Here is a 15,657-nt window from a genome sequence, read left to right as displayed (position 1 = left end):
TATCTGTCCACCATGCCACTATATAGAAAATACATCAATCTCCCTTTCAAAAACCTGTAGTATGGCTTCTTGTGCCTAGGGACTTGAGGCTCCTGATTGCAGAACTGGAAGCTTACAATAAAATTATGGGCAATCAGGAATCATGAACACATTGTAGGAAAAAAGAATTCTACTGAACAACTAAACAGTGGTGCATCTTGCCACACTACAGCCTTCTTAAATACATACTCTGGTCAGGAATGCAGAGAAACAGTTACCATTTGGTTTTAATTCTGCCATTTGTCAGATGTTCGATAAATGTATTCTATCATTTTAACTTCTTTAAGGAAGTCAGTTGCTTATGTTTATTTCAACCTATGATACAGCTGACTCAAGCAATCACTCTTGTACCTTCTCTTCTAGTTTTCCTAGCATTCAGATTTTCCTTCTCTGTAGGTTAAGCTAAAAAAAAATAAATTATGAAACTCATTCCTTTTCATACACAGACTTCTTCTAAAAAGCATGAAAAGCTTTCTTGCGTTAAATATCTGTATTCTCATCTTCCTCTTACCTACATCATTCAGTTTCTGCACTGCTCCCTGAACCACCACTCACCTCAGCAAATTTACATTTGTTCAAATCAAAAATTTACACAAAAAGATTTACAGGAACACAATAGGTCTTCACCCAACATTCAACACATATTAAACCATACATTTTCAAAGTGCTCTGTTAAGCTTTCACCCAGAAAATAAACTGCTCTGTTGAAACAGTACCCATACATGCAACATTCCCACTAGCTACCTCAATGGGCCCAACTTGAGAGTCTATGGAGATCTGTAGTTCTCTGATCTCTTTTAAAGCTGACATGGCTATTCTGATATCATCCAGGTCCGTGATGCTGCGATTTAACTTCTTGCCAGTCTCCTCTATAAAAGTCAAAATTGCTTCCATCTCGGTTCGGTACTTCTTATTACAATGATACCCCAACAAAGTCATCCAGGCTTTGGTTTCTGATCTCAGTGCTAGCTTCAGATCAGCTAAAAACATTGAACAATTAATAGATATTAGATATTGTAGATATTTTTTAAGATGCACTTTTAATCTTTTTTGCAACGTGTGTTCTCTTTGGTGCCAGTTCCATTTTTTCAGTCTAACCATTCATGTACAGAGAAGATGAAATCACATGGACACTTCTGAGTGGTTGATAAGATTGCTTGCAATTCAGGATTACTTTCCTCCTAATCCTCTCAGAATTTGTCATCTTTTCTACTGGAAAGATCAGCTAAAAACCTTGAATGATGAAGAGATACTAGATATTGTAGACGTTTTTCAGGATGTACCTACTGGAAAGATGAGGCTGGACTCCACACTTGTCATCTTGTTCAGATGTCATTACACAAATTTCTGTTCTATACATCACTAACAAATTGATTAATATTCTCATCTAAGTCTAAAATCTTTTAAAAAATTAATCTTAAAAAATAATGTGTGGGAAAAAGTAAGAGTTTGATTATGGAAGCTGAAGAAACAAGTTTAATCTGACATTTAATGAAACCAAATGGTCCATCAATCACTTCGCTTTTTTAAGTTTTATCTGTAGCATCAGTGGAACCAAGTAACTGCTAAATAGAAGGGGTTTCAGATGTCTTATTGCATGCAGCCAGGCAAGGAGAAAAACAAGATAAACTTATCATCTTACTCCCACCAAATATGTACCCCTGGGAATCAGTGACAGGAGGATAGGCAAACATCTACCATCCACCCCATAAAGTGAGCAGAAGTATCCAGCTGGGGGAAGAAACTCCAGCTGAGCCTCACAGATATCCCTGAGTTAGTGTTTTGTTTGCATGCATTTATAGCCAAAACAGCAAACAGCCCTTCTCTCTCTTTCTCCCTCCCATTTTAACCTAGTTCATCCATCCAAAACTAAGCCACATCTCTCCTTCCTACTGAAGTCAGAAAGTATATGTCTCCAGACAGAACTGAAAAGTTGAACTCTACCTGTGTACATTGCAATAGCTCCCACACATATGTATTCTGGTTCTGAATTGATTTTTAGCTCCAAGTCTTGGAAATGCAGAATTTCGGATTCAAATTCAGAGAGTAATGGGTTTCCCATCATTAATTTATCAATGGTTTCCTCCTTGTCCCTCTGCCATATATGGTGGTAACAACTAAAACTCTCCAAAGCTGTAAGAACCTCCTGAAAGACATTAGAAGTTCAAAGAAAGATTTGCAGCATCACATGTATAGGATATATATAATTTCTTAGCAGCTGCTCATTAGAATACATTAAGAACTCCATAGTGGAGCAGGTTGAATCACCTCACTAAACAGAAGGTTGCTGGTAAAGTTATGCTAAACTAAGTTCCATTACAGATCCCAAGTCATGCCAGGAACTTGTTAGATCAGTTTAAGCATTTTTCCAATTAAATGATTCTTCACTCAATAAAATCTTAGAAATCAATGTGAAGTAAAACACTCCTTTAAGACTAGGATACAGTACACTTGTCCTTCCCTACCATTTATTGGACTAGCAACTGTAACCTGAGCTCCAGGGCCCAACATAACAAGAATAATTCATTCTCAAATAATGAAGTTATGAGACAAATTTTTTTAACATTAATTTCTACACTCCATTCATGTCTCTTTGACTTGAATATCATTTAAGGATGTGTAAGAGAATTATTTTTCTAGTTTTCAGAAGTTCAGAAAAATGTCACAAAAAGGTAAATCATCATCACTGCAGCTAATTAAACAAGTAAATGAGAGATGACTGCTACAAGAGATAGTTCACATTATGACTTATCATAAATAGAGTGCTTTCAGGTATTTAAACCTGGTTAACTGATAAAAGTTTCGAATTACAAAATATTGAGTATCAAAATACCAGGATAACTATCCACCATTATCAACATCACCTTAGTCTTCAGCACAAGCCTCTATGTCATTGTGGTAGTTATGCTTAGTACCACTGAAGTCACAATGGCTTGAGTCAAAAATTTTCACCTGGCAAGACTCTTGAAAGGTTGCACCAGCCCCACAAGAAGCTGATGCAGAGTTCCCTAAAGAAATATGAGTTCAATACCTACAGTTTACTAAGGATTGCACAGAATAGGAACAGGTCATATAAATGATGAATATCCATTAACCTAAATCCTAACTTCCACTAGCAAACCCTATGCTGCACTTTACAAATGCCAAGCTGAAAGCCAGTTTTCTTCCAAAAACCTCCATAAGCTCTTCATAATGGGTCAGAAATCTTGCTGGTTTCATTAGAATTTCTATGTGAACAAAACTGTATTTAACACAGTTGTATTATTATCAGTCGTATATTAAATGCACACAACTATGCCTAGATTTTTTTATGATGTTTCAATTTTTATAATATTCAAAACCTCCTAAATTTTGGAACAGAGTAAACTTAATGCATGTTACACCTTTAAAGTGTATTTGCAAATTTTCAGCCACATTTTCCATCCACCATACTATACTTTTTCATTACTGTGTTTCATCCCAGCTTTAAATGCCCACCCTTATTGCCCAAGGTAAAAGTAATTAAAAGTAATACATTATTACCCCTTGGATAGTCATATTAAATTAACATCTCAATTGTCTTACCCTTTTTGTAGAATTTATAGCACTGCTGAGTAAAGATACTAATTTAATAATTTCTTTGTTCTCTGAAACACTCTTGAAGTAGTTTTGGCTTTGTACTGGATCAGATGAACTGAGTGATGCTGCATCTGATACACTATCTATAAAAGCAGATTCCAATACAAAAGCAGTGTTAAGACAGACATACTGTTTAGACCAAGTAAATTCCTATAGACAAAAACTAATGACATATTTTTCAATAAACACACATTTTAAAGTTAGGTGTTCTTGTTAATCAAAAAGGCAACTAGAAGTCTAGGAAGCTGCTTTAATTGCCACAAATTCATAAACCTCTCCATTTTAGACAAATTGCTTCATCTAGGTACCCTGGCAAATATGGAACAAATTCCACTCCAATCTTTCAAACATAATCTTTCCTTTTCTCTCATGCCTCCACAAGGTTTATCCTGTATACTTCACCAAGATTTGCATTGAGCAAATCCATAAGTATTTTTTATTTTCTGAAATATCCCACAACTGACAATTTGAAATACAAATTAACATTAACTCTGAGAAGATGACCATAGCCAGTCCCCAGAAAGAAAGATAAAAGGAAGGTCCATCAGTTAGCAAATATCAAGAAGTTTGAGTTTACCATCATTTCTTATTTCATCTCATGCAAGAGAAATTCTTAGTCTTAGTTTTGAAAGACTAATTTAATTTCTTAACCAGTTCAAGAATTACTGCCACACTTTTTAAGTGTATAAGAGTGCTAACTTTAGAAGACTCAAATGTATTTTTAAGTACCTCAAGTACAATGTAGAACAATTAATTTGGCTTGATTTTAAACCATTTCAGAGAAAGAAAAACCAGCAACCAAAGATACCGTCTTAAATTTCCCTGAACTAATGTCTTCAATAACTTAATTCAACATCTGATCATAAGACAGATTAAGATAAAATCCTTTCAGAAATTCTAGTCTGTTCAATCCTCTACAAAAGCCTCTCTCTGCCAGTGCTGCAATTTACACAGATATTTCTATTCAATACCAGGTTTTGTGTAAGTTCAACTTACCCTTCTTAAAGGAATTTCAACAAAACTTTAAGATGCCATTTGAACATGCCAAGTTACAAACCACACTGGTAAATGATGAAATATCTTTTGTGTAGCAATAGTGACTACAAGTGTTTTCTATGCTGCCCACGTTGGCACCCTAACACCCTTCCACCTGCTGCAGGTAGAACCTGCACTACAAACCCAAAGCAGTACAACTCTCCAAGAAGCACAAAAAAATCCCTTAACTCAAAGCCACACAAGGACAAGTGGCAAACCTGGTTTCTAATCACGAAGAGATATCTTCTCTGAGGCAGTTTAAAATCTATGAAGATTTTGATGTATTTTGTAATTACTATCCTTCAACATATTCTCTATAAATCACATTTACCTAACATTCAAATTTAATAATGTCAGAGTTTATCATTACCATGGATGTGTTTTTTTCCAGTCTCTTTCATTCCATCATCAGAATCGCTGTCTCTGCTCTCACACCGCAACACAGCAACTTTTCTCTCTAACATTTTTTTCTGAGGAAGAAATAATATTTATTTTCTGTTTGCAGCAGTTTTGAAACATTAGTTTTAAGTAAGGTTGTTAAAGACACAAACCTTGGATCTTCTCTCCTTACTCCACTGCCCAACTCCTTTCATTACTTTCACAATACTATTTACAGCTTTATTAAGCATCTGCTGTACCTCATCCAAAGAGGGTGTCATGATGATATTAGGGATAGATAAGTTAATACTAGTCCTAATCATAGGACAAGCACCTTTTTTCTGCTTAGAAGTACTTTGATTTTCTAAATGCAAGATAAAAACAGAAGAAAAAAAAAAAAACAAAACAAAAAAGGTTGTTCATATTTTTTTTCAAGACATCAAAATAGACATTGTATTGATATAAAACAACATATATATATATATATATATCCTAGCGTTGAGTGTAATTTCTTAAGGGAAAAAAGATTCCTCAGTAACTTATAAGATGTATTGCTAAACTCTACAGCAGCACAAAAAAACCAAGTGCCAATCTATTTATCTCCATGAAGCTCCTCTTCAACTTGTTCTTTGCAGCTAAACTCTGTTTAGCAGACAATTCTGTTATCTGGCTTGTAATCCCAGTTAGAATATTACATTGGGCACAAAACCTCCTTAGAACCTCATAATACTGTATGTCTTATATGCTATAGAAACCAAACACAATTGCCTTTATTTTTGTTTCTTAAAGGAATGTAACAATAAAACACTTCAAAAGTGTTCCATCACTGTGTTTAGAAATATCAGAAGGTAATTAATAAGAGAAAGAGAACACACCTCCTTCTCTATTGTTTTTTTTAATACAGTTTTATGTAAAGCCAAGATCAAACACTTATCAAGTCCAGCTCCAAATAAAATAGCCAGTTTCAGAACAGTACAGTTAGTGCTAAGAGCATTGACTAAGAACAGTACAGTCAGAGCATTGTAATGACACATTCCTACTGCCACAGGAAAAGAAAAATTTTTTGGGAAATATACAATGATAGCAATTTAACAAAAAAGCTTAACCAAACTCCCTTTGTTTTACCCTCTTTTACACTCCTGACTCTTTTTATACAACTATGAGAGATTAAATTTACATATTTCTTTTTATAGCCTAGAAAAGCAATGTACTGCAATATGGACACCTAGGAAGTTGATTGTGGAAGATGTATGGATGCGCTTGCGCAGGGTCTCCAGAGTGTTTCGAATTACTTTCAAAAGGGCATCAATATTACGATTATTGAAGTAAGAAAGCAGTTCATTGGCTTCTTCCTCTAACTTTTCTAAATCCATTCTCTTCCTCTTGGCTGTAGGAGACAGGTCAGCCCATATCTCACTGGAATTTTGGGAGAAATTCAAGCTTTTTGATCTTCTTTCCTCTTCTGTTGCTAAAACATCATAAATTTAGTTAGTTAAATTGACTTAAGGGACTTGAAAACACAATATAGCATCACCTCCACAGGGGTCCAAAATTATTTTTAAAAAGTGCAGAATGATGCATTTGTAATCTGTACCTGAATGTAACAGTCCTTTTACTTCTATCCACCTTCTCTACTCAGTAGAAACTGGCATGACTCACTAAAATTCAGACACTATTTCTTATACTCTCTCTCTAGGAAGTGCAGCAATTAACCAAGGCCTGTAAATAGTTGCTCCTATGGCATTAACATTTCAACATGCAAGTTAGATTAATAATATTAACCTATTTTGCAGATAATAAATGATTGTTAAGTGATGCGTTTCCCAGGCAAATTCAAAGAAAAGTCTTTAGACATTAGATACTCTTCAGGACTTCAGTCAGCTAAGCTACAATATCCCCCTTCACATAATGTCATCATGAAAAAGAAACACAAGCACCCATCTTCAATATAATCTTCTTACCTGTATTTTTGAGCTTTTTTTCACCACTAGGTACAAGTGACCTCTCATCTTCTTTACTGATCTGTACCTCGGTGTCAAGTAACATGTCAATCAGATCATTAGCAGCAGCTTCCACCAGCGAGCTTTTCAAATGTAAAGACTGAGAACCTTTTACACAGAGCTCCTGTTATCAAAGCAAAACAAAGATATGCTCTTATCTTCACAGTTCTTATGCCAATTTCACAGTCATAGCAGCCTTTATGAACACAAATGTCAAAGCCTAGGATTTGTGAAAAACCAGATCAATATACAACATTATTTTTAAATTGATTTGTTCCAAACTATTTAGTGTTGGATTCTGTGATGTGCCAAACAAAACATCATAATTGTCTTTCAAAATTGCTTTGGCTTTTTCCCTAAATCACATCATTCATCCACAGTTAATGTCATGAATCAATGTTTATAAAGCCTAGTTCCACTAAAAGGCTCCCAAAAGTGTTTCTTAATTTTCTTAACTTTCCAGTGTAGACATGGAAGATTTAAGATTTCTTTTAATCATTGCTATTTTACATTAATTGGCTGTACCATAATGAGTATTAGCCAATCACAGCTCCCATTTACATCTAGATAGGAGATAAAACCTATAAAAGTTGTATTTAATACTAGAAAAAATCAAAAAAATTACTAACTGGAGAGAGAAGGAATCAAAGAATGAGATTTAATAAAATTCAGAAACCTATTGAAGTATTGTGCATCTTTTTTCTTTAATACTTATGGTAAAAATTGATCAAGTATGCTTCAGCTAACTATAATTTTTAACTATAATGGCCATTTAATTTTTTTCTTCTCTGTTATCTTATATTTCTTTCAGCCTAATCAAACCTGGCTACCTTTGTTTAATTAAAAATCACTAATTGGAAAAATTGAGCCATTTAGAAGTTTCAGTCATTTCCAAATTTTATGACACAATCTTTGACCTTTCTTATTATGATTCTGTCTAGCCAAGAGAGAAAGCAGATCTGATTTGCAATATCACAGCAATCTCTAAACAAAGTAGTCTGGAATTTTTCCACTGGATAACTATTTTTGTTGCAGTAATTTCTTTAGAAATTTAAAGACACATTTTAGGTGATAGAACTTATTTCTAGTCCCTTCTAATTAAAAACTACAATAAGCTGAAAAACGTTGTTACTGTTTTCATTGTACCTGTACCTGGGGTTCATATACCACTTACTCTGCTAACTCAAATCAGTTGGCTGTTGTGGTGGTGTAATTGCCATGTAGCAGTTCAAGTTTTCAAGCTATCATAGAGTGCAAAGAAGTTTTTGTGCTCACTGTCACATGTTTTTACTCTAGTGAATATACATTTCAGTAGCTGCCCAATCAGGAGCGGCAGGATCAACACAAACAACCACGAGGTTTACAACCAACCATTAATTCCATATAATATTATCTAAAATTTTACTTTGTATTTAACAACAAGGTGAACTGTTACAGGGGCCAAAAGAAATAAGACTAAATAGTTAAATACACTAAGAAAAGCAAAACTTTCATTTGTAGTATTTAGTGCTACCAGAGACCAGGGATGGGGTTTACCTACATGACTTTCTAAAATCTTTTTCAAAACAAAGTTTATTTCAGGAGAAAACACATTAGACATTATACCCTAAAATGCCAGAATATCACACTATTGCCTCATGAAATAATTCTGACATTCAATTTTATTATGACCTTAATCAACTTTCTAACTAACAATTTACATGCTTACAGCTAATTTTCCTCAACATAAAAGTATTTTGATGGGGTGCAGGAAGGGGCTCTTCACAGAACACCTTCACCCAGGTACTTCTGCATATATTTTACACACAGCATTACCAACTCAGGATAGCTTGAGATTAACAAAGATACTCAGGACACAATCATTTCCATAATATGTACTCTCTTCAGGCATCAGTGCCTTATTTAAAGGCACTAACAAGGAACAATGAAAAAAAAGATACTGTCACAGAGGTAAAACATTCTAATGATATCAAAGCATAAAAGAAACATCATACAGTAGTTGGTTTGACATTAAGAAGCTCGGAAAAGAACATCTCAGCTCAGGCCTCTTTGCATTTGGTACTTTTGTTCCTTTTTAAGGTCCCAGCCAAGCAAGCAGGGATTTCTATGCATATCCCATGCACACTTCATTAATTCTGCATTCAACATTTTTTATCTCATAGCATAATTCAAAGTCATTAAACTCTTCCTTATGAATTTTTTTTCTAATAACCTTAGTCTTTTGGAGAAATTCCTCACAGCTCAGTGGTTCCTCTTCTGGCAACTTACAGAGTGGCACTCTATTCATTTCTTGAAGGACAGCATCAATACGAAATTCAACCAAGTCATTCACTCGATCAAGCAATAACTCCAGCCCAGCTTTTGAAGCAAACAGAAGATTCAAGGCAAGCTTAAAAGTTTGAAAAAATAGTCTTTCTAGAGTCCTGTTTAAATTTTTACTTCAATAAACTACCATACTCAATTCTATACGAATTCTACACCTTAACCAGTTTACTTCAAACATCTAAACTTTTACGGTGAGTTTCACTACAGAAATCATAATTGTCTTTTTGCATAACATATGCTTACCTAGCATATGCTATCTATATGCTAAAGGTAACTATAATAGTATATAAATATATTATATCATTATATATTATTTAATATACATGTAATTATTTTATTATACAAATATATATGAATAATTTTAAAGTATATGTATTTCAAGTACAAATACATTTAATTGAGGGCTAAGAATATTTCATCTTGTCCTATAGCTTGAACCAGTTATCACTTGGAGAACCTACTAGTAACAGAAACTTTTGGCAAGTAAAATCTCTATGCTTCAAACAAACATTAGAAGTCAAATAATAGTTAACAAAAACCAATCACTAGAATTTTCACAGTTTAATAGCAATATGCTCTCAATGCTGAAATTGAAATAGCAGAAAGGTCCCTGTTCCAGACTCAAACTACTTGTATTATTCAAAATTAAATTGAGCATAATGTAAGGTTAGCATCCAAAATGCATTTTAATTTACCATTTCAACTAAAGAAAATTCCTTCTCTAACTGCTTATGTAATTTCAAAAAACAAAATCTGTTTGATCTAGTAATTAAGCTGAAACAAAAGGAATCTGGTATCTTAAGCAACAATACACATCTCAGTGCAAACCTGTGATAAATCTTTCAAAAAGACTACAAGTTTACCTGTTTCCTAAAGCTGCTGTCCAAGTGCACATTAGTTTTAAAGATAAAAACATCTTTTTAAAGATGTTAAAAAACCAAAAGATTAATATGAAATGCTGTTGAGCAATGACAGTGCCAACTGAGTTGCGGTATTATTCTGTGAGAAATTGTTTTGTACATTATAGAAACAAAAAGGTGAGACTAGGAAAAGCCTGAAACCCAGGAGCTCTTTTAAAAAGTAGCTATAATTCCTTGAATTCAGAATACAAAGAACCTTTTGCACACTACTTTATGCTTTGTATAATCCTAACTGCCATCCCATCCATGTTGGTAAAAATTTGACAAATGTGAGACAAGAAGAAGATGGTGTTATAAAACAGAGGTTTCCTGCAGTACAGGAGAGGTTAAAATGACCTACCTAGCTTGTAAAAAACTGTATTAATGTATTTCTCAATATTCAAGGATGTCCAGGTCAGTAACATTAGACCTGGCTTGATAGCATCATCTATATTTGCTAATTGAGGAACCATCAGTTGTTCAATAGGGTGTTGTATTTTCAGTTTAATTCTTTTGTATTCTGCTAGCATCACCTGAAATAAACAGAGAATAAAAACATTAGTTAATATACACTGTTTTGAATCTTTTCACATACACATATATGTGAGAACTTAAACTAAGACAGTTCACCAGGATGTACATTACTGAAATTTTTAGGAAACGATAATTAGTTGTTTAGGAAAGGTTTTCATAATTTTTTGGCAGAAGTTTACTCTTTGTTGCTCTTTATATTAATGCAAGTATTACTTCACATAAAAATCAATCTTCATAGATTGATTGCACTGGCTTTAGTTGAGATGGAATTAATTTCTTTCACAGTGGCTCACATGATGCCATGTTTTACATTTGTCACCAAAACAGTGTTGATAACACACTGATGTTTTGGCTATTGCTGAACGGTGCTTGTACAGCATTGAGGCCTTTTCTGCTTAACTACCCTGTTGGTGACTGGGGACACACCAGAAGTTGGAAAGGAACACAGTCAGGACAGCTGATCCCAACTGACTAAATGGTTGTCTCATATTTACAGCATCATGCTTAAAAATAAAAGCTGGGGAAAGAAGGAGGGAGTGGGACATTCAGAGCTACGGTTTGCTTTTCCAAGTAGCTGTGATATCTCCTTGTTTCCCAGAGATGGTTAAACACCAGTCTGCCAATGGGAATTAGTAAATTAATTCCTTATTTTGCTTTCCTTGTGCATGCAGCTTTTGCCTTCCCTATTAAATTGTCTTTATCTCAATTTACACGTTTTCTCTTTTAACCTTCGGATTGTGTCCCCCATCCCACTGAGGGGAGTAACAGAGCACCTGTGTGATGCTTGGCTTCCTGTTGGGCTTAAATCATGAGATAGAAAAAGGTTGCAAATTACAGTCTCTAAACAGGTGTGACAGGAAAGAAAAAGCCCAATTAAAAAAGTACACCTAAGTGAACTTTTCAGCAGTTCTAATAAGACCAGCCTTACCAGAACTTTAATATAGCATTCACTTTCTAATGCATCTTTAACCCGTTGATCTGGTTTCACATGTTTTGCAATAACTTTATGACTTAATATGATTTTTTTCATTTCAGAATCAAGTAATCCTTTAAAGTAATAGTTTTCTGGACACCTATCTTTGAATTTCCATCTAGAGTCATCAAGAACCTTCTGTTTATAAGCAGACAAAACGATCCAAAGGATTTACATAAGAGAAAGGGAAGTTTTGGCTTCCCTTTTTTAAAGTATTCCACAGACATCTGTGAAAAATACTGGTGCCAGAACAAAGCTGCTCCTTGCTGGATGTTTTACACTTTTACTGTTTACCTTTACGGTTCCTCCCTCCCAGTTATCCTCTCAAAACAAAGTCTGTCCAATGTTGACTTCACTATTGGATGAGAGATAAATTGCTTATCATTTAGAAAGCAGGTAACAGCATGAGGCATCTTGTAAGCCCCCTTTCCTTCCCATCCTCATCTCTCTCCCAAACTCTGCAGAGCTTCCCTAAATACATGCATCTGAGAAGTGACTTCACAGAGAGCATGAAGGCCAGAAATTCTTTTTAAAAGTCCCTCAGGACAATCATACAAATGAAAAAATAGATTTGTCAATGTTTTCTTATTGCATAATAGTTGAGATCTTCATTTTTCCTCTTCCATATATATAGAACCTAGACATCTTAATGTATGCTACACATACATAAAATAACTAAAATAAACCCACGTGCAAATTGTTGACAATCTTCTTATACCAGTCTCTCTGATGTTGAATAATACTTGCAAATGGTGGTATTTCAAGGCACATGTGAGCCATGCAATCTGTTTCTCTGATTAAAGTTAATATTTGAGGGTCAAAATTCACAAATAATTCTCCTGTTTCTGGAGCTTTTACCAAGAGAGTTGCCTGAAGTCCTCTTTTAATTAATTCAATCTGCAGGAAAAAAAGTCATCATTCGTGATCAGACAAGTCACTACAACAAAATACTTTGGTCTGGACATAAATATCACTTTGGCAGATAGTAAAATCCAGTATTGCTGGCAATAGGGATTGATATGGTATGAATCCACAACAAAAACTTATTAACACAATCTATATCTATATCTAATCAAATGCTTAACAACATAACTGATCTTTATCTGACAGATATTTTTTCATTTGCTCTTGGATATCATAAGCTGCATTCCACAGTCCAAAACCAAATCAGAGCTACAGACTTTCTTTCTTCAACTATCTTAAATCTGAGCTCTCATCTCCTTAGAACTTATTACACATTCTACAATGAGGCTGCACTCAACCTTCTAAATGAACGGAAGTGTTCTTGGATAACTTCTTCATATATCTTTTGAATAAACTTATCCCCACTTCTCCTTTTGCTTGTTTTCCAATACCTAATCACACTCCAATTTTAATGGCACTCCTAATTATATCCAACCTCTAAGCAAATCTTTTAAAAGATAAAAATTAATGTTTATTATAGTTTGTGGGTTTTTAATACTTAAAAGGAAAGCCTAATCATGCAATTGGTTTAACTGCCTGATTTAAATGTTAGAATACCATTTGTTCTCTATGTGAGAAGGGAGAGCATTCATAAGACCATGACACATGAAAAATTTAGCTGATAGCAGGAAGAAGTCCTGCCTTAGGCAGGGAAATCTTTCCTACACTAAAAACTCTGCTGCTATTCCTATCTTCCTACTGTCCTTTTGGCAACGTAATTTTATTGTTCTTTATTCACTCCTCAAATTTCATGTATCACATTACATTGAAATGGAACTTCGTTTTAGGCAATAGTTTCAAAACCCATTGATATCTTTCAGTGTACTTTCTTTTTTTTATGAACACAGAAAATTCGCACTGCCTTTCAATGTCTAAGCTACAGAGGACTATACTGCTTATTTCAGCAGTATTATGTATTATCAAGACATTTTACACAACATTTTTCAAGAAATCATGTAACCATGTTTTGGCAGTGAAGTTTTCATGCTCTACCCACTAGTCTCAGAAAAAAAAGCACAACTCCCTTAGACAGAAGCTCAATTTTTTCTGCAAAGTTCAACAGAAAATCTTACTGCACTCTTTTTTGGACTTCAGACCCATTATTCCCACTATCAGCTCTTCCTCTCCTGTTTATGTATTTTTTCCTCAGGTAATTTACATCATTAAGGTAGCAGAAATTGGTAATGGAAATAAAGGGTACATTGAAGGCATGAATCTTACACTGCTGAAGAATTATAGTAACTTTCACACTTCTAGGTATTGTATTATTTTAATACATCCAAGTTGAACATCATTTGCTATAGCACAAAAATAATGGCCTTAAATCTTATGCTATTTAAAAAACAATAACAACAACAAAAACCTGGATAAACAAGGTAATCCAGTAACAAACAGACAAAAGGAGGGAAAAATGTTTGGAAACATCAGAAAGTGCCACTTCGCTTAACTATGTACACTGTACGGAAGAATAAAAAGTAGGAGGAGCTACCGCCCTATTTCTGTTCCATTTGTGTTCCCTACAGGACACTTCTCCCCCTCTCGTTTTGCTTTTGTTCAGGAGTAGAGCAGGAGCTCCACCTTGTGTTCTGTGACACTCATGTCCACACCCGTCTGCACTCGTTTCCTCGAGAGTCAAGACTACTGATCAATAGTCACATTTTCCTGCCGTACCTGGTAGACAAGTGAATTGATCTTAAAGTGGATATACTTTTCATATATTTCCACATGTATACGTTTCAAAATTTGAAATTGTGATCCCACCTTTTTTCCCACCTAATGAGTATAGTGTTGCAACAGGCTTAGCAAATTTATATGGCTGCCAAGCATGATTTGATTCTGCTATTGGAAAAACCAGACAGTTACTTTTAGCACAGGTAACGATGGAATCACTGATTACTCAGACCTCATAAAAAAAGGTATCAGTTCAGGTGCCTTAGATGTTATAGTCATTTTGCAAAAGATGAAAGGCAAATGTGCTTGACAGCTCCATCAAGGCACAGTATGTGTCAGAAAACTCTTCACCCCACACACAATGATCTTGTATCAGAGTCAGAAGAACATGGTAGAGACGGAGAGGCAGCTAAGCCTACCACTGAATGTTTGTTATACATTTCCATAATAAATATTTTACTTTCTAACTTCTTAGTTATAATGAAGGTCTTTCAGTTGTTCCCAAATTCAGCTACAAGTGCTACAGGCCCTATTTCTTAATAGGAACACTTTCTTATAAAGTGCCTTTTCTTATTCCATCTGTCACTTAAGAGTCATCCTAAGGCTAAAGTTTAGCACACCTGATTACTGCTATTAACCAGGCATTCCTTCACACTGCTGTAACCCAGCATTTCACTAAGGCCTGAAATGATGGGAATCCAACCTGGTCTGTAAAGTAGGATGTTATTACTCTACCAATAAAAAAATCCACTGCCTTTTGGGGTTTGGGTTTGTTTTGTTTTTTTTTAATATCCTAATCAAAATCAACTCTCTTACCTGCTGAAGCCATTCCTTGTGGTAAATCACCTCAAATTTCATAAGAACTTTTGCTACTTTGTTGTAGCTGCGGATTATGCGCTTGCCATCTGGTGTTTGCAGAACTGCTGGGCGCCTTTGGAAAGTCTCCATGGGCTCTTGGATCCTATGGAATAGATGGCGTGCCCACAAGATCTTACCAGCTATTGGAGGCAGATTACGGGCCAGTGGAGGGTCCTGCTTGTGCCTGCTGTAGATCTTACGGACTGTTTCGATGTCATGGCCATAGTTTTGAAATATTTTCTGATACTTTTCATCGATGCCAAGATTTGGAATTTGTAGTCTGCTTAGAAAAATAATAATCATGAAAAAAATTCTTTCAACCCTTCTGAAATCTTCTAATGCATGGTTGGAAAATACAGTTGTT

At 34.8% G+C, this 15,657-nt stretch overlaps 1 protein-coding gene across 1 annotated transcript in view; it reads right to left on the bottom strand.

Moving 5' to 3' along the window:
- The window catches only part of DNAH5 (dynein axonemal heavy chain 5), a 114,189-nt gene that overhangs the window by 77,072 nt on the left and 21,460 nt on the right, over window positions 1-15,657 (bottom strand). Inside the window, exons 14-24 of the mRNA XM_018086487.3 lie at window positions 15,252-15,573; window positions 12,492-12,698; window positions 10,656-10,827; window positions 9,283-9,428; window positions 7,032-7,194; window positions 6,296-6,538; window positions 5,244-5,434; window positions 5,063-5,162; window positions 3,604-3,740; window positions 1,984-2,185; window positions 784-1,019 (exon numbers count right to left, since the gene is read on the bottom strand). Coding sequence (XP_017941976.3) covers window positions 784-1,019; window positions 1,984-2,185; window positions 3,604-3,740; window positions 5,063-5,162; window positions 5,244-5,434; window positions 6,296-6,538; window positions 7,032-7,194; window positions 9,283-9,428; window positions 10,656-10,827; window positions 12,492-12,698; window positions 15,252-15,573 — 2,119 coding nt within the window. The remainder of the gene's footprint in view (window positions 1-783; window positions 1,020-1,983; window positions 2,186-3,603; window positions 3,741-5,062; window positions 5,163-5,243; window positions 5,435-6,295; window positions 6,539-7,031; window positions 7,195-9,282; window positions 9,429-10,655; window positions 10,828-12,491; window positions 12,699-15,251; window positions 15,574-15,657) is intronic.

This window comes from Manacus vitellinus, unplaced genomic scaffold (assembly GCF_001715985.3).
Source record: "Manacus vitellinus isolate BGI_N305 unplaced genomic scaffold, ASM171598v3 scaffold_96_pilon, whole genome shotgun sequence".
Taxonomy (NCBI): Eukaryota; Metazoa; Chordata; class Aves; order Passeriformes; family Pipridae; genus Manacus; species Manacus vitellinus.
Note: the sequence above shows the minus strand (reverse complement) of the source record. Positions and strands in the feature narration are given on the sequence as shown.